The sequence below is a fragment of the Schistocerca americana genome, chromosome 2, assembly GCF_021461395.2.
Source record: "Schistocerca americana isolate TAMUIC-IGC-003095 chromosome 2, iqSchAmer2.1, whole genome shotgun sequence".
Lineage (NCBI taxonomy): Eukaryota > Metazoa > Arthropoda > Insecta > Orthoptera > Acrididae > Schistocerca > Schistocerca americana.
Window position 1 is genome coordinate 35298670 of NC_060120.1, and position 24500 is coordinate 35323169.

Sequence of the window (24500 nt, forward strand, 5' to 3'; positions counted from 1 at the left end):
AAATAACCATTTGAGGCATACAAGTCAGAGATTAGCCAGGTAAGTGCAAGAGATTGCTGTATTTGAAACTATAAAAGGTGCTGATGTAGAGTAGGACTACAGCCAGAAACAGGGACTTTCAATGTTATGCCTTTGGGAGTAACCCTCAGGGACAAGCAGTTTCAAGAAACGGTATTTGGTACCTTAGTTTTCTATGTTTCATTTCCTGACCTGTCAAAAGTCTCCGACTTGCATATTACCCTGTCTTCTCCCTTTAAGCTCTCAGGTTTTCAAATCTCATTTGGCACAGTCCCCAACAGTCTGTCTTTCCTTCTCGCACCACCTGGTATGCTCTTCCTTCCCCTTCCAACCTTCTGCAAGAAGAAGGTGCCACTGGTTCTAAGAACTTGGATATTTAAATACCTTTATGTACGTGTTCTCCTGCTGCCGCTTGGTAAGTAGATTTTTTTTATCTATCTAATTACATCATAAATATTTAACTTGCCATTCTGCAGATGATAACAGGAGACAGTTGGGGGCATCATTGGGTATTTTATAGCTTCAAGGGACAGCGTTGTGGAGACAGCACAGATTGATTATGCATGACGAGCTCCACATTGAGATCACCAGTGACGTTCTAGCCTCTGCCCTGACACAGCCAGGGATGGTGCCAGTGGGCAACTCTCCTGGTTACATGTCAGAATAAAGGAGACTGCAGGGTATAACCATGGTGTCTATTACGATTACCATCACATTAATTTATTTTGCACATGATCAGTTCTTATGGACTTTGTGTGTAAATAGATTGCTTTATTTTCAACTAAGATTGTATTCCTAAATTGTGTAACTGTATTTGCTCCCTCAAAGCTTGTGTGACTTGCACAATAAAGTGGGCTTTGGCACATTGCTTAAGTGACCAATTCCCTTTGCCAACATTCTCCAAAAACACACACAATCATTAATTACTGGGAAAAACTATCCCATTAAATGTTCATATTGGAGAAAAATTATTATTATTATTTCTTTCCTTTCTGAGACGTTATGTCTGGTTAAAAATGGAAAGTGATGCGGACCTTGATCAAGTGTGACTTCCTCTTAACTGTACGGTATATGTTACATTGCATTTAGGAACTTTCGGATAATTGAACATGTATCAATAATTACAGATTTCTGTAGTTGTATATATACATTTCGATGTAGCTGTATTGCTTTGATGTACTGGTGGATATTGTGTGGTATGACTCCTGTAGTTGACAGTATAATTGGTATGATGTCAACTTTATCCTGATGCCACATGTCCTTGACTTCCTCAGCCAGTTGGATGTATTTTTCAATTTTTTCTCCTGTTTTCTTCTGTACATTTGTTGTATTGGGTATGGATATTTCGATTATTTGTGTTAATTTCTTCTTTTTATTGGTGAGTATGACGTCAGGTTTGTTATGTGGTAGTGTTTTATCTGTTATAATGGTTCTGTTCCAGTATAATTTGTATTCATCATTCTCCAGTACATTTTGTGGTGCATACTTGTATGTGGGAGCGTGGTGTTTTATTAATTTATGTTGTATCGCAAGTTGTTGATGTATTATTTTTGCTACATTGTCATGTCTTCTGGGGTATTCTGTATTTGCTAGTACTGTACATCCGCTTGTGATGTGATCTACTGTTTCTATTTGTTGTTTGCAAAGTCTGCATTTATCTATCGTGGTATTGGGATCTCTAATAATATGCTTGCTGTAATATCTGGTGTTTATTGTTTGATCCTGTACTGCAATCATGAATCCTTCCATCTCACTGTATATATTGCCTTTTCTTAGCCATGTGTTGGATGCATGTTGATCGATGTATGGCTGTTAGATGATACGGATGCTTGCGATGTAGTGTTTTCTTTTTCCAATTCACTTTCTTCATATCTGTTGATGTTATGTGATCTAAAGGGTTGTAGAAGTGGTTATGAAATTGCAATGGTGTAGCCGGTTTATTTATATGAGTGATTGCTTTGTGTATTTTGCTAGTTTCTGCTTGTTCTATAAAGAATTTTCTTAAATCGTCTACGTGTCCATAATGTAGGTTTTTTATGTCGATAAATCCCCTTCCTCCTTCCTTTCTGCTTAATGTGAATCTTTCTGTTGCTGAATGTATGTGATGTATTCTATATTTGTGGCATTGTGATCGTGGAAGTGTATTGAGTGCTTCTAGGTTGTGTTACTACATTTCACTACTCGAAATGAGTAGGTAAATATTGGTATAGCATAAGTATTTATAGCTTTTGTCTTTTTTCTTGCTGTCAATTCTGTTTTCAGTATTTTTGTTAGTCTTTGTCTATATTTTTCTTTCAGTTCTTCTTTAATATTTGTATTATCTATTCCTATTTTTTGTCTGTATCCTAGATATTTAGTTGCTGAATACTTCTGTTATCTTTAGTAATTGGTTGAGTTGCTGATTTGTTGCTGCCAGTAGTTTTAGATCATCCATGTATAGAAAATGTGTGATTTTGTGTGGGTATGTTCCAGTAATATTGTATCCATAATTTGTATTATTTAGCATGTTGGATAGTGGGTTCAGAGCAAGGCAGAACCAGAACGGACTTAATGAGTCTCCATGGTATATTCCACGCTTAATCTGTATTGGCTGTGATGTGGTATTATCTGAATTTGTTAGGATATTAAGTGTGGTTTTCCAATTTTTCATTACTATGTTAAGGAACTGTATCAATTTAGAATCTACTTTGTACATTTCCAATATTTGTAGTAACCATGAGTGGGGTACACTATCAAAAGCTTTTTGGTAATCAATGTATGCGTAGTGTAGCGACCTTTGTTTAGTTTTAGCTTGATATGTCACCTCTGTATCTATTATCAGTTGCTCTTTACATCCTCGTGCTCCTTTGCAACAGCCTTTTAGTTCTTCATTTATAATTTTGTTCTGTGTTGTATGTGTCATTAATTTCTGTTTAATGACTGAAGTTAATATTTTGTATATTGTTGGTAGGCATGTTATGGGGCGATATTTTGCTGGGTTTGCTGTGTCTGCTTGATCTTTAGGTTTCAGATAAGTTATTCCTTGTGTAAGTGTATCTCCCTGATGAGTATGGGTCTGCAATGTAACTGTTAAATAATTTATCTAAACACAAAGATGATGTGACTTACCAAACGAAAGTGCTGGCATGTTGATAGACACACAAACAAACACAAACATATACACAAAATTCAAGCTTTCGCAACCAACAGTTGCTTCATCAGGAAAGAGGGAAGGAGAGGGAAAGACGAAAGGATGTGGGTTTTAAGAGAGAGGGTAAGGAGCCATACCAATCCCGGGAGCGGAAAGACTTACCTTAGGTGGGAAAAAGGACAGGTATACACACGCGCACGCACACACACACACACACACACACACACACACACACACACACACACACAAGCAGACATTTGTAAAGGCAAAGAGTTTGGCCAAACTCTTTGCCTTTACAAATGTCTGCTTGTGTCTGTGTATGTGTGGATGGATATGCGTGTGTGTGCACGCGCGTGTAGACCTGTCCTGTTTTTCCCCCTAAGGTAAGTCTTTCCGCTCCCAGGATTGGAATGACTCCTTACCCTCTCCCTTAAAACCCACATCCTTTCGTCTTTCCCTCTATCCTGATGAAGCAACCGTTGGTTGCGAAAGGTTGAATTTTGTGTGTGTGTGTGTGTGTGTGTGTGTGTGTGTGTGTGTGTGTGTGTGTGTCTATCAACATGCCAGCGCTTTCGTTTGGTAAGTCGCATCATCTTTGTTTTTAGATATATTTTTCCCGCGTGGAATGTTTCCATCTATTATATTCATATTGTTAAATAATTTAGTTAGATGTGAATGTGTTGAGGTGAACTTCTTTAGCCAGAAATTTGCTATTTTATCTTTTCCAAGGGCTTTCCAATTGTGCGTAGAATTAATTGCTCGGGTGACTTCATGTTGCAAAATCATCACTTCAGGCATTTGTGGTATCATCTTGTATGTGTCTGTTTCTGCTTGTATCCACCGTGCATGCCTGTTATGTTGTACCGGGTTTGACCATATGTTGCTCCAGAAGAGTTCCATGTCTGTTATGTTTGGTGGATTGTCTATTTTAATGTGTGTGTTATCTATTGTTTGGTACAATTTCTTTTGGTTTGTGTTGAATGTTTGGTTTTGTTTCCTTCTATTTTCACTTTTTTTGTATCTTCTAAGTTGTTTGGCCAATGCTTGTAATTTCTGCTTCTTTTCATCTAATCGCTCTATCGCTTCTTGTGAGATTTTACCTAACCTTTGTCGTTTTTGTCTGCTATTTCATTTCTTATAAATTGTGTTAGCTGTCCGATGTCTTTTCTCAGTTTTTCTATTCTGATCTGTAGCCTGTGTTGCCATGCTGGTTTTGTGGGTTTCTTCTGTGTGTTGGTCGCTTCTGATCTCTGCCTAGTGTGTATATTTAGTGTAGTGAGTGCCCCTATATAAACCAGTAGTTGTAACTCTTCCATAGTTGTATTTGCATTTATTTTGTTGTGTATGATTGTGTTGCTAGTTGTTATTGTTGTTTCGACTTGTGGGTTATTTGGTGGTCTTTGCAAGAATGGTCTAATGTCTGTATTTGTGTCTTTGTATTCTATATATGTCAGCTGAAATTTTTCTTCTATATCTAACATGTGTGTCACTTCACGTTCTATTTGTGCTTGTTCTGGTGGCTGTCTTAAGATTTTGTTTTCCTCTGATTGTGTAATTGACGCGTTTTGTTCTTTGTTTGTTTGCTCTGGGAAGTTTGAGTCCATTACTGTATTTTCTTCTTCTTCTTCTGGTTGCACATTATTTTGTTCCAGTACTTGTTGTTTGATGGTTTCTAATTCTGACTGGGGTATCCTGTTATTTTTGATTATAACACGGATCTGATCAGCTAGTCGTTGTTCTGTTAAAAATTTTAATTCTGGGTATCTGGTAATAAATGTTGTGTATACTTGTGATCTGTATCCAGTTGTGTTGGTTCCTAAGTATGTTGCTTGGTAATAACAGAACATGAGGTGTCGGTTAACTTCATCTGACCATCTCATCCTCTGTCTTTGTTTTCCTTCTAGAGTGGTTGCAGGAAGCATATCCTGCAAAACACCTCTATTCATTTTCCGTGTGGCTAGCAGTGTCGTTACCATTGTGGACGGGCATAGGGTTCAAGTGTCGTCCCCGACCATGACAGCTCTTGTCCGAGGCTTCATTAGTTCTGTCCTGAACCAACTAATCACACTAAAAGGGGGGTTAGCCCTATTAGTGGTTTGTTCTTTTCGTCGCCTTTTACGACTGGCAGAACATACCGGAGGCCTATTCCTTTCCCGGGCCTCCACGGGATTTTTTATTATTATTATTATTAATAGAGTATTAATAGAGTATTATTAATAGAGTATACAAGTGTTAGTAAGAAAAGTTTTACCTTCCGAAACGGTGGCCACTCCTCCTCCTCTTCTTCATCTACTGTCCCATTATTTGCTTCACTACCTATTTCTTCACTACTGAAAAGCTGAGCCGAGGCAAACTTGTAAAGCGGTTGGAGGGCAACATGACCAGCATTCCAAAATCTCACTGTGCCATCTTCATGGCCTGTTAACAGCAGCTCTTTGTTAAATTCTGTTGATGAGGTCTCCTCAGATCCCTGACTTTGGAGAACACGACCACCATCAACTGGCCACTCCTGCATAACAATAATTTTATATTTGAGAGACACAAATTTCTGACCAACGTTTCTGAAACTTATTGTTAGTTTGCACTTGAACTAAGCTGCTAAGCAAAGAATGTCTGTTGAAGCACTGATTGCAGAGTGTGTATGACAAACTTTTGCTCTCTTATTAAGCTGGGAGATAAAATGCATATCTTCTGAAATTATTAACTAATAACCCCAATTTTGGTGGTTTTGAGGCCAGTGACAGTTACCTAGTGAAACTTAGGAACTACCATGAAATAAACAGGGAGAAAACTCAATGGCAGCAGAAGTTAAAAACAGGTAGAAGCAAACAGAACTGTACACGTGACTTGTACTCCAGATACCATTTTTACACTGTTCATCAAAAAGCGAAAAGTATTGGGAGGCAAAGCAATGGATAAATACTGATGTTGGTAAAGCTTCTGGGGTGTAGGATTGTGGTCGATGAAACTGTTCTGTTCCTAACGTTTCATCCAGAACTGCACTGGATATCTTCAGAGGTGTTGGTCCTCCACTGAGTCTTGCCGACCGATGGGTTGGGCATCAGAGCGACATATATGCTGTAGAAAAATGAGCGTGGCTGGAGTTACATGTGATAAGCAGTGATGATCCTTGTCAAAGATAAAATTTAATTACCGATTGTTGTATTGTCAAAGATGAAAAACTGTTTAGTGGTTGTACAGAGCTACTGTCCGTATGTCACTAAGTTTCATGGTCTCTTCTTTTCTGCTAAAATTATTCCTATGTTTATACATTTCAATGGCTTCTTTACAAAGCCGTGAATAAGAGTTTGTTGTTGCAGATATAATTTTTGTTTCAGAAGACTTCACTTTGTGACTTCCTGGTTGAAGAGTATACTCTGCTACAGCCAATTTGTCTATTTCCCTAGTCAGCAAAGACTTTTGTGCTTCTTTAGCAGTGCATTGTTGCTTCTCTTGGCTGTTCCAATATAAAATTTTGCACACATACACAGAATTTTACGAAGGCTACATGCTGACAGAGGAGGGCGTTTATCCTTTATAGATCGGAGTGCCTGACCTATTTTCCTTGTTGGTCAAAAACCAGTCTAACGTCGCTTTTCTGTAATATCTTATCAATCTGATCTCTTACTTTTTTAACAAAAGGTAAAGAATCTGTATTCTTCCATTGTTACTTTTTATTCTTGTCCTTTTGGTCTTCTGTCATTTGCTCGTAGAATTCTGTTTACTTTCTTCCCTGAGGAGCCATTTTTCTTGAAAACCTGCATTAAATGTTTTCATTCTGCATCAGGGTACTCTGGGGCACAAATCCTTTTGGCTCTACTGGCAAGACTTGATGACATCTCTCTTTTGTTGCAGATGGTGATTAAAGTCTTAGCTTTGACAAAGATCATCTCTCCTTATCACTTGTAACTCTGGCCACCCCTATTTTCCTGCAGTATGTATGTCGCTCTCCGAGGTCTGACCCGTCAGTCAGCAAGACTCAACGGAAGAGATCCAGTGCAGCTCTGGCTGAAACATTAGAAACAGAAGAGTTTCATGGACAACATTTTACTCCAAAAGTTTTACCAGCAGATGTCATCCAGTCGTGAAAGCATTCACTTTATCAATAGATAAATACTTGAGGCACATATGACTGGCACAAAGAATGTTCGACTTTTAACTGAGGGTACAGCCCTGAAACTATCTGTGAAGGCTTTAATAACACTATAGTACCCATGCAGTTGTGTTATGCTTACTCTGATAGAAAATACACAGCAGTTGGGTCATCTACATCTGGATTTTGAGAAATGAGAAGTACTGAGTGAACATGTTTAAATGACAACGCTCTCAAATTCATCCCCTCCCCCCACCACCACCACCCAGTTTTCATGTGGTATTAAATTATTTTTATACATCTCTCCAAATGCATATATACTGGTCCCATTTCCTTCTCTAAATACACTATTTGCATAGAAGTAAAAGGTTTTAAACAAAGACCTGTTTCAAATCACAACCCCAAACATATGAAATTAATGTTCACATTAGTATGGCCACTTTGACACAGAAATTCCTCTCCAAATTATTTTAGGAAGAGGACAGAAACACTTATGACACAATGAAAACAGCAAAGAAAAGCTGTGGAGGAAGAAAGCCAGAAATCACGGCAGCCCGAGATTGACCTTCACATAACAGTTCCAACAAAGAACTGCAAACTTTAATGCAACATGTATTAGTTGCTAGTATCAATGATAATTTTGCAGTACCATTCAAACAGCTCAATGATTCCCCTAAATTCATTCTAAATATTGTATATTACACAATAAAAACATTATAGTGCCAAACAGCAGAAATCTCCAAAAGTGCAGAATAATTGTATTTCAAATGTACATAAAAATTACATAAATAAAGTAACAACAATATTATGAAAAGGGTAGATTGCTACTCACCATAAAGATGACAAGCCAAGTTTCAGACAGGCACATGAAAAGACTGATACAGACTGAGCTTTCGGCCAAAGCCTTCTTCATGAAAAAAGGAAAATACAAGCACACGCATGCACCCCTCCCCCTCCTCCACCTCTCATACATACACATCAAACCCACCAAACACCAACAGTAACTGCATTTAGTCAGCTGTCATCTGTTGCACACCAAAAAAATTCCTCCCATACAGCCTGCCCACCCATGGATGGCATATCTGCAGCAACACGAACTCACTTGCCAGTACGCACACACACGCACACCCCTTATCCTCCCACCAACTCCCATGAACCAGGTACAAAGAAGTGCCCCATTTCATCACACAGTACCACCCTGGACTGGAACAACTGAGCCACATCTTTCACTAGGGCTTTGATATCTATTACACGGCCCTGAAATGAGGGAGATCTTACCCAAAATCCTTCCCACCCCTCCCAAAGTGATGTTCTGTCACCCACCCAACCTCCACAATATTCTAGTCCATCCCTAATCCACTCCCAATACCAAAACGCTGTGAAAGAGACAGAGACAGCATCTGTCCAATCTAACTGCTAAGCACTCCCTATTCCAGTCCTGTCATAGGCTTTATCCTACCCCATCAGAGACTGGGCCACTTGTGAAAGCAGCCATGTCCCACTGTAAACCAACTCTGCTGCAATCGCTGCACAGCATTTTTTACAGTATGTCTACCAACCCACTGTCCACCAAAATCGATGGCAGCCACCAAACTTTGACCAAGAGCAAAGTTGATCACCATGTGGCATAACATGGAGCTGAACAAAACAAGCTTGATTTCAGTGGCTGCTTCACAACCTGGGCCATCTAGATCGTTTCCACCAGCACTACTTTTCTCAACTGTGCAGATGGAAGTTATCCTTACAATACAACATAGTCTCTGCTCCCAAAATCATACTGGCCTAAACTTACAGTAACCTACTGTCCCCTTCATCCAACAGTTGCCAACCCCTCTGCCTTATCACCTCCTCCCAATTCACATCCCCTCACTTTCATTGTGTGCTGCTCTCTGCCAACGCACCCACTGGTCTTTTCCCTTTCCCTGATTCTCTCTAGCCTCCTGATTCTTCACATGGCAGCTTTGTCCTCTAGATCCTGCATGCTCCACCAGGCAGTGCTGACTTAACCTTCCGACAGCCATGCTCTGACTCCCTCTCCCGCTTCCCCATCCCACTCTGTGTTGTTGCTTCCATTCGACATGGCACAGCTGCTTTCTGACCGGAGTGGCCAGAGAGAGTGGTCAAGGGTGCATAAAATGCGCTCAGGCATGCGCATGTGTGCATTTCGTTCCTGAAGGAAACTTAGGCCAAAAGCTCAATATGTAACAGTCTTTTCTTCATGCCTGTCTGCAAATCAAAATGTCATCTTCACAGAGAGTAGCAATCTATCCTCTGCACAATATTGTCGGTATTTCAACCTGTATCCTGGACACTTCATAATAAATAAAGTAAGTATATCTAAGAAACTACACTAGATTACCACAAACGGCAAGAAGCACAATCAAGTCTCTAGTTCAAAGCGTGTATTTATCTTTAATTATTCTTCTCCTCCTCTACAACTGTGAATAGCATCATTTAATTCTGAACTTTCAGACTAAACATTAGATCACAAGTACTTGCTGACTTGACCCCTGTTTTAATGACATTGTCTAGAAACACAAATTAACTACATCTGTCAGATACTCTTCTGTTAGACCTTTCAAAAGATTCTTCTGGAGGACACATCTCTAAAATGCACTTGTTGGCTGTCACTCAGTTGAATTATATAACACGGCTCAATGTCAAAAAATAATTATGCACTAATAAATCATAGTTAATAGTTGCGTAGTGATGAAAGAAGCAACATTTCCATTTGTCAGACCTTAATTTTGCCACAAAACTAAGCTCTAATGAGCATCTAAAAAAAAATAATTTTTAAAATATATAACTACTAACCCTTTCAGAATAATGTTCCAGTGTCTGCTGCTTTCCTGCAGCCACAATGGCTTCCCAAAGATCTTCTGGTACATTTGAAATATGCTGAGCACAAGTAACAGCACTTGCATGAAGTGAAACAAGATATGGCAATTGCAGCATTCGCCAGTCTTCCGAGAGCAAATCAATTGCAACTAATTCTTCTTCCAGGAGGACTATTAGTGTCTCAGGCTCATCATACTCTGCAGAGAAACAGTACACAATAATAATAATAATAATAATAATAACAATAACAATAATAATAATAAAACAAAAACATTCCTAAGTTACTGATACCAGAAGTACATTATTTGTTAGGGATAGGATTTTTTATTTTATGCCTAATTTCTGTGTTTGTTTACCCATTTTGGTGTTAGACAACTAATTTTACAAGTACTGAACTGTCTTTTTTGCCTTATTTTTCATTGTTAATTTGAAAATGAATGCGGCTAGCTTTCAGACAAATTTTTTAATAAGCTAAAGCGCGCGCGCACACACACACACACACACACACACACACACACACACAGGGAGGGAGGGAGGGAGGGAGGGAGGAGGTTGTGGAAGGGTTAACTGTTATGCTTGGACAGAGAAAATAGATGTGCGAGAGGTAGAAGCAGCGGGTGCGTGGGATGGGACTGCAACACACGCTCCCATTTAACCAGGCCACCTGTGGACAGCCTACCTGCAGTTGACGAGAATTCCCACGTTCAGTAGGCAGAAGGACTCACAGACAGGCACTATCCCCCAAACCTGCTCCATAAACAGATTTCCTACACCATATCGCAACACGGCCTTTCCACCACTACCAAGAACTAGCTGCAAAGGAGCACGCCCCGAGTCCATTAATACTGGTGAGGAAAAGAAGGACACTCAATACAGAACCCCGTGGAAAGCGATTCTCATGGGTCCACAGAGTGCTGAGAATAGTATCAAGTCAAATTCAGAGCAACCAGTGGGACCGCAAAGTCCCCACTCATGGAGTATAAGTAAAGCACGATGGTGCCAAGCTGTGTTGTAGATCTTACACAGACTGCAGAAAACTGCGACAAGATGACGGCACTGAGGAAAACCCAGCTGGAGCAGATCTATCGGAGACTGTCCATCCTGGATGCCGCACTGATAAGGAGACAAAACATCCCAAGATTTGTGGACCCAACAGAGTCGACGAGCCACCATCTATCCAACTTACTTGCGGGAGACACTGGTCAGACTAAACAGCCATTAACTATCGAGGGATAATAGATCCTTACCGGGCTTAAGGACATACTGTGCCTCGACTGATGGGGGAAAATGCCTTGGAGTCAAACACAGTAAAACACCCAGAGGAGATATTTTCGTTGTGGAGGATGAGGTTTTGAAGCAATTGTTTATGGTTGAAATTGGGACCAGGGACTGAATCACGGAAACAGGAGAGGGCCAGAGGGAATTCCCATCCACTGAACTGCTCAATGTAGGATTCCACCTGGCAAGGGGTAAAACATAAGTGAGAAGCTTTACCCCACTATTTCCAGTGGAGGAAGGCAGTTGGATAGGATGCAAACACCAGTGCCACTGCAAAATGGGGTCACAAGGTATTCTGCAAGAACTGGTGAATCTGTGCAAAGGCCACCTGGAAGGACAAGGCCTGGCATGGAAGACCGCCATTAGCATCCTTGGAGGATGGGGAATTGAGCGCACACCTGTGATGAAGGGACAGAAGAACCTAGTGAGGAGACAAAGCATTCCACGACACCTGCTTGCTCAGTTTGATTAAAAATTGGGTTGTTTTGGAAATCAGCATTATGCAAACACAATTAGTTTATTTTCATATTTACCCACATACGTTTCAACACCTGTGTGTCATCTTCTGCGGGTCAAATTTTTATTTCTGTAAAGTACAATATTACATTTGTAATAATTTAACTGCTGTGGGTCTAAGAAATACAATATTTGCAATTTGCTTCATTTTGTTAAGACACTTGCCTCAAAATTACATCACTAACAGAACTGTATTATTACACATCGATTTTAGTGCTCATTTTCATCTCCATCTCTCTCTCTCTCTCTCTCTCTCTCTCTCTCTCTCTTTGAGGTCAGATAAGTTTGCATATAGAAGTAATCTGAAGTGGAGAGGTCAACTAGTAATCGCACTTATCAAAAATAGAAAACTTAATTTGTGAAAAAAAAAAAGCTAAATATCGCTTACGAACTTTTACTCGATATTGAATCCCCGGACCTTCAGCAAAACTATTGGTGTGTTTAGCAATACAATTCATAGTGATTTCTTCACAAATTAACAATACTGGGCGAATCTGCTGCTAACACGGTCCAAACAATGTGCAATATTTCGCCATCAGCTTGTATGTTCAAGATGTTCCCTAAGCGGTCAGTTTGTAAGTCGCAAGATATCATTCTGCCACTGTTGTTCAACCTTCTCATTCTGAAAGTTTTTTCCAGAAATACTTTTGTGGCCAAGAGAGACGGAGACGTCGTCATGAGTACTAGTAGTTTTCTCCGACTACGCCTGGCATTTTCTGAGAACCGGAGAAGCGGAAACCTCCGATCGCCAACTCGTACTGTACCTAACCATTTCTCTCTTTACAGCAGCCACAAAGAAAACATATTCAACTATAGTCAATTTTTTTCACTGATATTTATCTTAGACAGGTTAAAATTTTTAGAATGCATGCATCTAGGAAAAAGAATCGAAAGAGTTTAAATCCAGTACCTGTCTTATCTGTGTCAAAGTCAAAGGTCAAGCAAGTTAATTAACTAATAATATTTTCTTTATGATGTAGAAGAGTTCATTTTATTACTAACAAGGACAGGACAACATCCATAAACAAGAGGTCAGATTCTGGTTGCAAGGGGGGGAGGGGGGGGGGTGCGGAGCTGGCACATCCGGGACACTGGAGGGACCTTGCGCAGAACTTGTGTTTCTTCTTCTCGTCTTTCGTCAGTCAAGGAGGGCAGCAACTGGAGAGAGAACAGGCTTCAGTGAGATCTGGAACCGAGAGAGTGGGCAGCCTTGGAGCACACGAACCGTAGGTCACATGGCCAACTGTTGGCAGCAGACCTCCAAACAATCAGAAGATGCTGAAGAAAGGGAGCCTACTTTGGCTGGGTAGGGGGTGCAATAATCAGAATGGTGGGTGTAGAACCACAGGGAGACAAAGTTAGATGTCATAGACAAAGTGCGAAGACAATGACATATCTGGGAAGCCTCAATATAGAATAAACAATAAAGGGACTTCTGCTCCTATATCTTCTTTTCCTTGTTTTAATCCAGACAATCTGATGCACATGAAGAGTGATGGTTGTGACATTAACACACATGGGTGGCAGAACACAGGGGCTCCACTTCCAGGAGTGTGTGTCCACATTCACCACATGGAGGGCCTGCTCTATAATATGTGCCCAAAATGCAAAAACTGAAAACATCTGATGGGTGGCAGGACATATGGCTTCGTGCCACAACAATAAACCATAACCTTGACCTTCTCCAAAAGGTGTCCCCTCAAATGCCAGAACAAAGGCACTGGTATCAATGTGATTGGAAACAAATTTGGAAATGAAGTCAAAATTTTTCAATATTTGCAGTCGTGAAGAAATAAAAAGGTGGGTAAACCAATATAAAGAAGTTGGACCTCAAGAACAAATCAGCCATGTACAACAATAGAAACACTGTAGTACTTACTTGATTAGGGCAAATTTTCCAGTTTTTCTGCTCACTGACTTTTTTCTTAAGTCAGTGCTTCTGTCACCAATGGTGCGGCTGATACGAGCTCCAGAAACTAAAAATCCCTGGTTCTACCAAACTGGCGCAAGCCAGACGAATTACAAGCATAATGGCAAGTACACCTAAAAACAACATTACCCCAGGTGGACGATCCACCTGTCGCAAGACGGCAACCAGGCACTCGGATTCTGGGGGACCTGGAGATGTACTAAAGGGCGAGTCGGAGCGCTCTGGCAAACTACCCAAGAAAACACACACATACTTTGGCACCTTCAACATACAGACACTAATACAAACGGGAAAATTACACAATCTAACAACGGAACTTACCAGTCAAAAGATCTCGATCCTAGCGCTACAAGAAACAAGATACACGGATTCAGACACAATAGACTACGGAAACTACAGATTCTTCAAGAGTGGAACCAACAGGAAAATCGGCAAAGGAGGAGCACTCCTCGGCATGGCCTTCGCAGCAAACAAAAACATCCTAGACTCAGTAAAAGAAGTCAACGCGATCAACAACAGGCTCATGACCATGCGAATCAAACACGCCAACAAGAACTACACCCTCATCAACGTACATGCCCCCACGAACGCAGACAACAAGGACAAACCAGAAGAAACAGACAAATTCTGGGACAAACTCGAAACCACCCTGGCAAAAATACCCCAAGACAACGCGAAAATTCTACTAGGCGATTTCAACGCACAAATCGGCAGAGAAAAACGCTACAGAAAAACAGTAGGAAATTTCCCTGCACACAAATTCACCAACAAAAACGGCACCAGACTGATCGAACTCTGCCAGCAAAACAACCTCAAAATCATGTCAACCTCCCTGATGAAAAGGCCCAAGAAACAAAAGACGTGGCGATCACCAGTCCACTCACTAGGCGAATTCCAGATAGATCACGTGGCAATCTCCTATGAATACCAGAAAGAAATCCACGATGTCCAAGTGAGAAAAGGTGCCAACATAGATTCGGACCACTACCTAACAAGAATCAAAATCAAACTCACACCAAGAAGACAACACAAAAAGAAATTGGCATCACCGAAATTTGATACAAGAAAGATCAGAGAATCGAGCATCACAGAACACTGGGGAAAACAAGAGGCGAAAGATTGGACCAGCTTTAAACAAAAAATTGTGAACACAGCCAAAGAACTGATCCCGCTGACTAGAAAACCCAGTCACCCTTGGTGGAACACTACCTGCGAAATCGCCCTACAAAATCGAAGAACAGCTTTCACAAACTACAACAGCAACAAAACACAAGAAACACAGGACAACTTCTATGAAATTCGAAGACAAACATCGAAAACAATAAGACAAGAGAAACGCAAATACATAAACGATCAGCTAAACTCCATCGAAGAAGACTTCAGAAATTTCAACACACGGGATTTCTACAGGACATTCGCCAACCAAGTCAAAGGATACTCACCACAGAACCTCTGCTTCAGAAAAGAAGACGGAAAACTGGCACTTACCAACAAAGAAAACTGTGAAGAGCTCGCAAAGTACTTTTCAAAATTACTAAATTGCCCGGAACCTAACTCGACCTTCGAACCCCGAGAACCGGCCAACACACCGGAAGACTCACCATCACCAACAAAAGAAGAAATCCTCCACTGCATAAAGAAACTGAAAAACAACAAGGCAGCCGGTGAAGACGGAATAACGGCAGAACTGCTGAAGAACCTAGGACCAAACTCGCTAAACGAAATCACACAAATCATACAGAACACCTGGACAACCGAAATCATACCTGACAACTGGAAGACCGCACTCAATTCACCCGCTACACAAGAAAGGTGACAGGACAGACACAAACAATTATAGAGCAATTTCCCTGCTACCGGTCATCTACAAAATTCTATCAACCTGCCTTCTCACTAGAACGCAAGGACAACTGGAACCCGCCATCTCGGAATACCAAGCGGGTTTCAGACCCAACAGAGCCTGCCCCGAACAAATCTTCAACCTGAAATCAATCATAAAATCACACATGACAAGCCCCAAAAAAATCATCTGCACTGTCATCGACTTCAAAAAGGCTTACGACTCGATCGACAGAAAGTCCCTCATCCAAATCCTCAGAGAAAAAGGCCTAGACCAAAAGACCCAAAGACTAATCGAACAGACACTAACCAATACAAAATCCAAAGTCAAATTCATGGGCGAAATCTCGGACCCCTTTGAAATCCACACTGGCCTAAGACAAGGAGATGGACTATCCCCGCTATTGTTCAACAACGTCCTGGACAAAGTAATGAGCGAATGGGAAGCTGAAGTCAGGAGACAAAACACCTGGAGACCAGTCACATTAGGAAGGAAAAGACTGGAAATCCCTTACCTAGCATTCGCAGACGACCTAGCGATACTGACCTATGACCCAACATCAGCAAAAACACAGATCGAAATCCTGAAAGAATGCACCGAGAAAGTCGGCCTACAAATCTCTTTTGAAAAAACGCAAGTCCTAACAAGAGAAGGCGACGACATCACAACCAAGTACGGCAAAATTAAAGGGGTCACACACTTCAGATACCTAGGCGAAATCATCGAACCGACCGGAACAGAGCAACTGGCTTACGAAGACAGACAACAGAAGACACGGAAATCACTAGGCATGGTACGAAACATCTACAACAAACAATGCATTTCCAGAAACACCAAGATCAGACACTATAACACAGTGATCAAACCCGCCATACTGTATGCCAGCGAAACACTAGCACTCAACAGGAAAATCAAAATTGAAGAAATCAAAAAAAAAGAACGCAAAATCATGAGGAAAATTTTAGGAGGAAGACCCACACCAGATGGCTACAGACTACAGAAGAACTCAACAGTAGAAGCATATTCGAACATCGAGAACGATATGAGAAAAAGGCGCCTTAAATTCTACGGACATTTAGATAGACTCCCTGAAACAAGACTCGCCAAGAAAATTCTAGAACACATCAAGACACTTAAAGTCTCGACACCCTGGATGGAAGGAGTCCGAAAAGACCTACAAGCAATTGGCACCACAAACACCACAGACAGAAGCACCTTCCGAAAACACATAGACAATTGGGAAGTAAAGTCAGAAGCGCTAAAACAGCGGACCAAACAAGAATGGTCTGAGGAGAGAAAAGAGGCCTTCTCCAAGAGAATGAAGGAGTACTGGAAGGACAAGAAGAACAAGCCTTCAAAGTCATAAGCTTAACGATTTCCTTTTAGGGAAAATTCGTCAACAATAATAATAAAGAAGTTGGACCTCAAGAACAAATCAGCCATGTACAACAATAGAAACACTGCAGAACTTACTTGATTAGGGCAAATTTTCCAGTTTTTCTGCTCACTGACTTTTTTCTTAAGTCAGTGCTTCAGAAACCTGCTGTGTCCTACATCATGGGGAGGCAAACACAAAAGGTAGGGATCTGTTAAGTGTCAGCTGTTTTAACATACAGTGGATAGTGGTAACCCTTAATGAAATGGCAAAAGGGGATGGGAGGGATCACCTTATGCACTATGGGTATGCCTAGAGCATCTCGAGCAACATGTTGAAGAAGCTGTTCCTAGAGCCACTGAGGGAACAAGGTGCAACCAGCTTAAGCCAATGGCACATATTTAAACTAATGGTGCTTGTGTCACCTAGAGCTCGAGTTCATAAGTGGATCATTCCAGCAATTGTGGGAGAAGGTTAAGAAAGTCAACCTTGCACACAGTGTTTCAGCAAAGGCCACAATCTGCAGCATTGTCACCAGAATTGATTGGCATTATCTGGTTCTGAGCCAGACAATTCCAACAAGGAGGGGTCTCCAGCGGTGTGCTCGAGTTTTTTGAAACTATACCGTGTCGTGATTCACCCTGGAGGGCCCTCGTTTGTGAGAGTAATCGACAACGGGGGGGAGAGGGGGGGCAGTTGCAATTTTGCATGAAGCTTTACAGATTTAAAACAGAACCATTACACAGATTGGTTGTGAAGTGTAATGGTTGTAACACAAACCTCAGACCTGAGAGGTTGTGGGTTTGAGTATCATTAGGTGCTTTGGAATATTTTATTTTTAAACCTAACAATGGAAAATCCAGGATGGAATAATGACACTATTATGAAAAAGATAGATTGTTCTCACCATATAGCAGAAACGCTGAGTCACAGACAGACACAATAAAAATAGGCAACACACACACACACACACACACACACACACACACACACACACACACACGAGACTGCTGTCTCTGGCTGCTTTAGCATTAATATGGGCACGTACATGTTGTCTATTTCAGAAGGTGGCCTTCTGGCCAGAAGATTACATGTTTAAAAGTCTCTATGTAATCCCAGTCTGTGACTCAGCATTTCCACTATATCATCATCATTAGTGTTCTGCCAAAAGACATGTTTTCACATGGTAGTTCTCCAGGCTGTTCGGTCTTCTGCCATCCTCTTCAGGTCTGCATAATTTCCTCTTCCATTTATATCATCTATCATCTTGTATCTCCTCCTTCCTCTCAGTCTTCTCCCACAAACCAATCCCTCCAAAGCATCTGCTAGCAAGCACTCCCTTCTCAATGAATGTCCCAACCAGTTCTTTTTCCTTTCTCTTACAACGTCCAGCAGACATCATCTCTCACCAACCCTTTCCAATACTCTATCATTACTCACTCTTTCCATCCAGCTTATTCTCTCCATTCTCCTCCATATCCACATCTTAAATTCTTGTACTCTTTTTTCATCCCCTTATCTAAGCATCCGTGTTTCTGCACCATATAGTGCCATACTCCAGACAAAACATTTGCCAGGACTTTTCCTTAGACCCTTATCTAATTTGCAATATAAGAGTCTCCTCTTTCTGTTGAATGCCTCCTTCGCAGTGAAGATCATATTATAATGACAACAATTTGTAAAGGGTAGATTGCTACTCTCCATATAGATGAGGTGCTGAATTGCGGATAGGCACAATGAAAAAAGACTTCTAAAATATTAAAACTTTCTGTCATAGTTTCTCTTCTGCAGTAGAACACACACGTACATCCACATAAGCACAACTAAACACACACATTACCACTGTCTCAGGGCATTAAAGTTCCACTGACAAATAGTAGTTGGTTGGGGTGGGTGGCGGGGGGTAAGGAAGAAACACAAGATCACGAGATGGGAAGGAGGAGGGATACTAAGGTGCACATGGTGAAAGATGTTAGTGCTGCGTGGCGGAGTGTGTACGGACGGGTTACAGCTGCTAGGTGCTACCACAGGAGGGTGCACTGCAGGATAAAGGATGAGGTGGGTGGTAGGGACAGGAGAGAGGTGAGAAATAGAGAAGGGGAAAGGATTTGTTGGTGCATTGGCATGATAGAAGGCGTAGTTCTTGAGTGGGTGCGGCAGGGACGAGGATAGGTAAGAGGGAGGCAGGGATTAATTGAGTTTAGGCCAGGAGGTTATGGGAAAAAAGGATATATTGTATGGAGAGTTCCCACCTGAGCAATTCAGCACAGCTGGTGTTGGTAGGAAGAATTTAAATGGCACAGGCTGCAAAGTAGTCACGAAAGTGAAGCACATCATGTTGGGCAGCATGTTGAGCAACTGGATGATCCACCTCTCTCTTTGTCAATGTTTGGCAGCAGTAATTCATGTGGGCAGAAAGCAGGATAGTTGTCATGCCTACATAGAAAGTGGTACAGTAGTTGTAGCTTAGTTGGTAGATCAGATGGATGCTTTGAAAGGGGAGAGGGAGGATTCGTAGGTGGATGTATCTGACTGCTACTCTAATCCCTCTGCTAGGTAATCACTGCAGTTCATAACCAAAGTGGTGGAGCCTTTGTCAGCAGGTTGGATTGTAAGGTAGGGGGTCAGGTATTACATGGTGGAGTGCGGTTTCATTCTGCGGATGTTAGGTTTGCTTCCATGTTGAGGGATTTGGGAATGATGGTGATGGGAGTGAACTACATCTACATCTACGTACATACTCCGCAATGCACCATATGGTGCGTGGTGGAGGGTACCTCGTACCACAACTAGCATCTTCTTTCCCTGTTCCACTCCCAAACAGAACGAGAGGAAAATGACTGCCTATATGCCTCTGACGAGCCCTAATCTCATTTATCTTATCTTTGTGGTCTTTCCGCAAAATGTAAGTTGGCGGCAGTAAAATTGTACTGCAGTCAGCCTAAAATGCTGGTTCTCTAAATTTCCTCAGTAGCGATTCATGAAAAGAACGCCTCCTTTCCTCTAGGACTCCCACCCGAGTTCCTGAAGCATTTCCGTAACATTCGCATGATGATCAAACCTACCAGTAACAAATCTAGCAGCCCGCCTCTGAATTGCTTCTATGTCCTCCCTCAATCCGACCTGATAGGGATCCCAAAAGCTCGAGCACTTCTCAAGAATAGGTCGTATTAGTGTTTTATAAGTGGTCTCCTTTACAGATGAACCACATCTTCCCAAAATTCTACCAATTAACCGAAGACGACTATCTGCCTTCCCCACAACTGCCATTACATGCTTGTCCCACTTCATATCGCTCTGCAATGTTACGCCCAAATATTTAATCGACGTGACTGTGTCAAGCACTACAAACTAAGTCGGAAGGGTTAAATGTCAGTTTTTGACTGAGTCTGATTTGTGTGTTTTGTGGCAAAGAAGTGTTTCCACTGCAGGGAGCAATAGAAGGAGAGGTCTTTAACACACTCATCAACGCGGAATTTGGGAGTGGGGCAAAAGGTAAGGTCTTTTGAAAGGACTGATACATCTGTAAAATGAGGTTTTGGATGACAGGTTCACGACTGTGTTTCAGGTCTGTTTAGGTGATGGATTTTGTATGGTGGTGGCAAGGTCTTTTTGAGGGTGTGGTAAATGTAGCAGGACCTCAATGCAGGGTTTGTCAGCTATGAGGGGATGTGGGCGAGACTTCAGGGAGTTTATTTTCGAGGTGGTGGATAGCAATAATTCAAGTTGGGAGTAGGAAATTAACAGGATGGAGAGCTTTTTTTAGGTGGAGATGGGCTTGCTGCTCTAGTTCCTAGAGGACAAGGGTATCAATCTGGGAGATGAGATGCAGGAATTTGGGATTGCATAGCACGAGAATTTTGCAGGTGGAAAGCAGGAATTGCGAAGAGGTTTGGGCCTGAATTATATGGTTCTGCAGGACAAGGTTGGCAAGGGCTATGGACTGGTATAGAAAGTTGGCTAAAATCTGAGACCATTGGCAGTGAGATTTCTGAGGTAAATCTAAGTATATCTCAAAAGTATAGGCTAACAGGTAATGAAGATAGTGTATTTGTCACATGACCAAAAACTCAAATCTGTGACTGCAAAATGAAATTGCATGGAAGAGTTTTTGCCTACAACTTAGTATTATGTGTGGAGAAAGACTTTTAATTGGATCTTTTGGTCAATCACCAGATTCACCTCCAGAAAATTTCAGTTCAGTAGTATGTACATTCCCCCAATATACTGTTGTCATTGGAGGATATTTTAATCATCCAGCAGCCAATTTAGATAATTACAGTTTGTTTTAAGTGGTGGACTTGAAACGACATCTCACTAAACAGTACAAAAATATCTTCTCTGGAAACTACGCATGAACACACAGTTTCGGAGACCAATCATGATGGAAGCAACAGACAGACTTGACCACTCTGATGACGTCCATATTGAAATTGGTATCAGTAACCATTAGGTACTTGTAGTAACAATGATTACAGAAGTACAAAAGGCAGCTAAATCAAGCAGAAGATTGACAATTCCATTAAATTTCATAAAGAGGCAGTTGTGTCATATCTCAAAGAGGAATTCAAAACATATACCTGTGTGCAGAAGCATGTAGAACTGTTACGCAAGTTTAAAAGAATGACTGATCAGACATTGGATAGATACGTAACTAGTAGAACTGTGGTGTCACCGCCAGACACCACACTTGCTAGGTGGTAGCCTTTAAATCGGCCGCGGTCCGTTAGTATACGTCGGACCCGCATGTCGCCACTGTCAGTGATTGCAGACCGAGCGCCGCCACACGGCAGGTCTAGAGAGACTTCCTAGCACTCGCCCCAGTTGTACAGCCGACTTTGCTAGCGATGGTTCACTGACAAATTACGCTCTCATTTGCCGAGACGATAGTTAGCATAGCCTTCAGCTACGTCATTTGCTACGACCTAGCAAGGCGCCATTATCATTTGCTATTTATCTTGTGAAGCATGTACCGTCAGACCGATGTTTACCAATTATGGATTAAAGTTAAGTATTCCAGAAGCTACGTACCTTTTTTGCTAGTCTCTATTCCTTTAACTGTTCCAGACCTCACGCCAGCCTGCGTGAGCTTAAACGCATGCCTTTCGGCTACCTCGTAGTGGCTTGGCTGTCTCGCCAAGTCACAACAAGAACGGTTCATGAAGAGAGAGAGACCTCTATAGTGTATAGTCACTGTGAAGAATGCTCTAAAGAAATTGCGATGGTTCACTTAAAATAGGGAGGAAGGGACCAAACTGCTATGTCATCAGTCCCTTGTTCCAAATATAAAACAATGCCACAAGTGTGAGAGTAAAACAAGCAAGACTGACAACACAAAATGGAGAGAAATGAATAACCACAAAAGAACGACAGGAGGGCAACAACACTTAAATGGAAAAGAGGAGAGAAGAAAACCACAGAAACGCAAGAAACAGGTAGAAGAGATTAAAATGAGAAAACATTTTACCATGGCTGGCTGACCATGAAAATAAATAGGAGAAGCCAGCCACTCTGCTACACATTAAAACCTCCACCCTAAAAGCACTATGGTGAAGGACACAGAGGGTCAAAGGACATGCACTAAAATTTAGATCAAATGATAAAACCCACCCTCACAAATAAAACTTAAAACTAAATCAGCTGATGAGGCAGTCAGATAACCAAAGATTTCGTTGCAGGGCAGTCAAAGTGAGACAATGCACCAGAATATGGGCCACTGTCAACCAGGCACCACGTCGCAGTAGGTAGACATGGATCAACCCAAGCGTTGCCAACATGGAGCCAGCAGAGAACCACAGAGCCCCTGCTAGAGGCCCACACGGAGGGCTGCCACACATTCGTAGTATCCTTAATGGCACGCAGTTTGTTGTGCGTACTGAGACTATGCCATTGCGTCTCCCAAAGCCAAAAAACCTGGTGACGTAAACACGAACGCAGGTCAGTTATCAGAACACCCATCTCCATAAGCGGTTTCCGTGTAGCCTGTTTGGCCAGCCTGTCAGCAAGTTCGTTGCCTGGGATTACGACATGTCCTGAGGTCCACACAAACACCACTCAACAACCAGACCATTCTAGGTCATAGATGGACTCCTGGATGGTCGCAACCAAAGGATGATGAGGGTAGCACTGGTCGAGAGCTTCTAGGCTGCTCCAGGAGTCAGTACACACAAGAAACGACTCCCCAGGGCATGAATGGATGTGCTCAAGAGCACGAGATATAGCCACCAGCTCTGCAGTGAAAACACTGCAGCCATCGGGCAAGGACTGCTGTTCAATATGTCCTCCACGGACATATGCGAAGCCGACATGACAATCAGCCATTGAGCCATTGGTGTAAACCACTTCGTGCCCTCGGTACATGTCAAGAATCGAGATGAAGTGACAGTGCAGAGCTGCAGGATGAACTGAGTCCTTTAGGCCATGTGTAAGGTCCAGGCGAAGCCGCGGCCTAGGTGTACACCGTGGAGGTGTACGTGGTTGGACCTCGAGTATAGGTGGTACAGGCACGGACTCCAGTTCAGATAGAAGGGATCGGACACGAACTGCAACTGTAAGCCCTGACCTGGGCCGCTGATGCAGGAGATAAACTGCCGTGTGTGCGAAAATGAGACGGTAATTCGGATGAGCAGGAGAACTACGAATGCGTGCAATGTAACTGTCAAGCAGTTGTGCGCGCCTGACTGCAATGGAGGGACTCCAGCCTCTGCAAGGAAGCTGGTCACTGGACTCATCCTAAAAGCTCCCGTTGCTAGGCGAGCGCCACAGTGATGCTCTGGGTCGAGCAAATGCAACACTGAGGGCACCATTGAACCGTAAACCAGACTACCATAGTCAAGGCGGGATTGAAAAAAGGCTCTGTATTGATGCAGCAGAGTAGAGCCATCTGCACCCCAGTTGGTTTAGCTCAGGCAGCAGAGGGCAATGAGGTGCTGTCAGCACTTCCGCTTAAGCTGACGAAGGTGAGGAACCCAAGTCAATCGGGCATCAAAAACCGGTCCTAAAAATCGATATGTCTCCACTACAGCGAGGGGATCATCAGTAAGGTAAAGTTCTGGTTCCGCATGAAGAGTACGACGTCGACAGAAATGCATAACACACGACTATGCAGCCGAAAACTGAAAGTTGTGGGCTAGCGCCCATGATTGTGCCTTGCGCCCATGATTGTGCCTTCTGGATGGCTCCCTGTAGGCACCGCTCAGCAAAACCAGTACTGGTGGAGCAGTACGAAATGCTGAAGTTGTCTGCATACAGAGAGGGTGAGACGGATGGCCCTGCAGCTGCTGCTGGACCATTAATGGCCATTAGAGGTACACTCAATACAGAGCCCTGAGGGGCCCCATTCCTGGATATGGGGGGGGAACTATGCGAGGCACCAACTTGGACACGGAAAGTACGAAGCGACAGGAAATTCTGGATAAAAATTGGGAGCGGGCCTCTGATACCCCACTCATATAATGTGGCAAGGATATGATGTCGGCAGGG

The 24500-nt window shown here is 42.2% G+C and overlaps 1 protein-coding gene across 5 annotated transcripts in view; it reads right to left on the reverse strand.

The window, feature by feature from the left end:
• The window catches only part of LOC124596532 (lethal(2) giant larvae protein homolog 1), a gene marked incomplete in the record, with an annotated part of 348831 nt that overhangs the window by 175948 nt on the left and 148383 nt on the right, over nt 1-24500 (reverse strand). For all 5 annotated transcript variants that reach the window (XR_006978317.1, XM_047135707.1, XM_047135705.1 and 2 more), the window contains 2 exon segments: nt 5400-5657; nt 10056-10276. Coding sequence is in view for 4 of the 5 variants with exons in the window: in XM_047135707.1 (XP_046991663.1) it covers nt 5400-5657; nt 10056-10276 (479 nt within the window).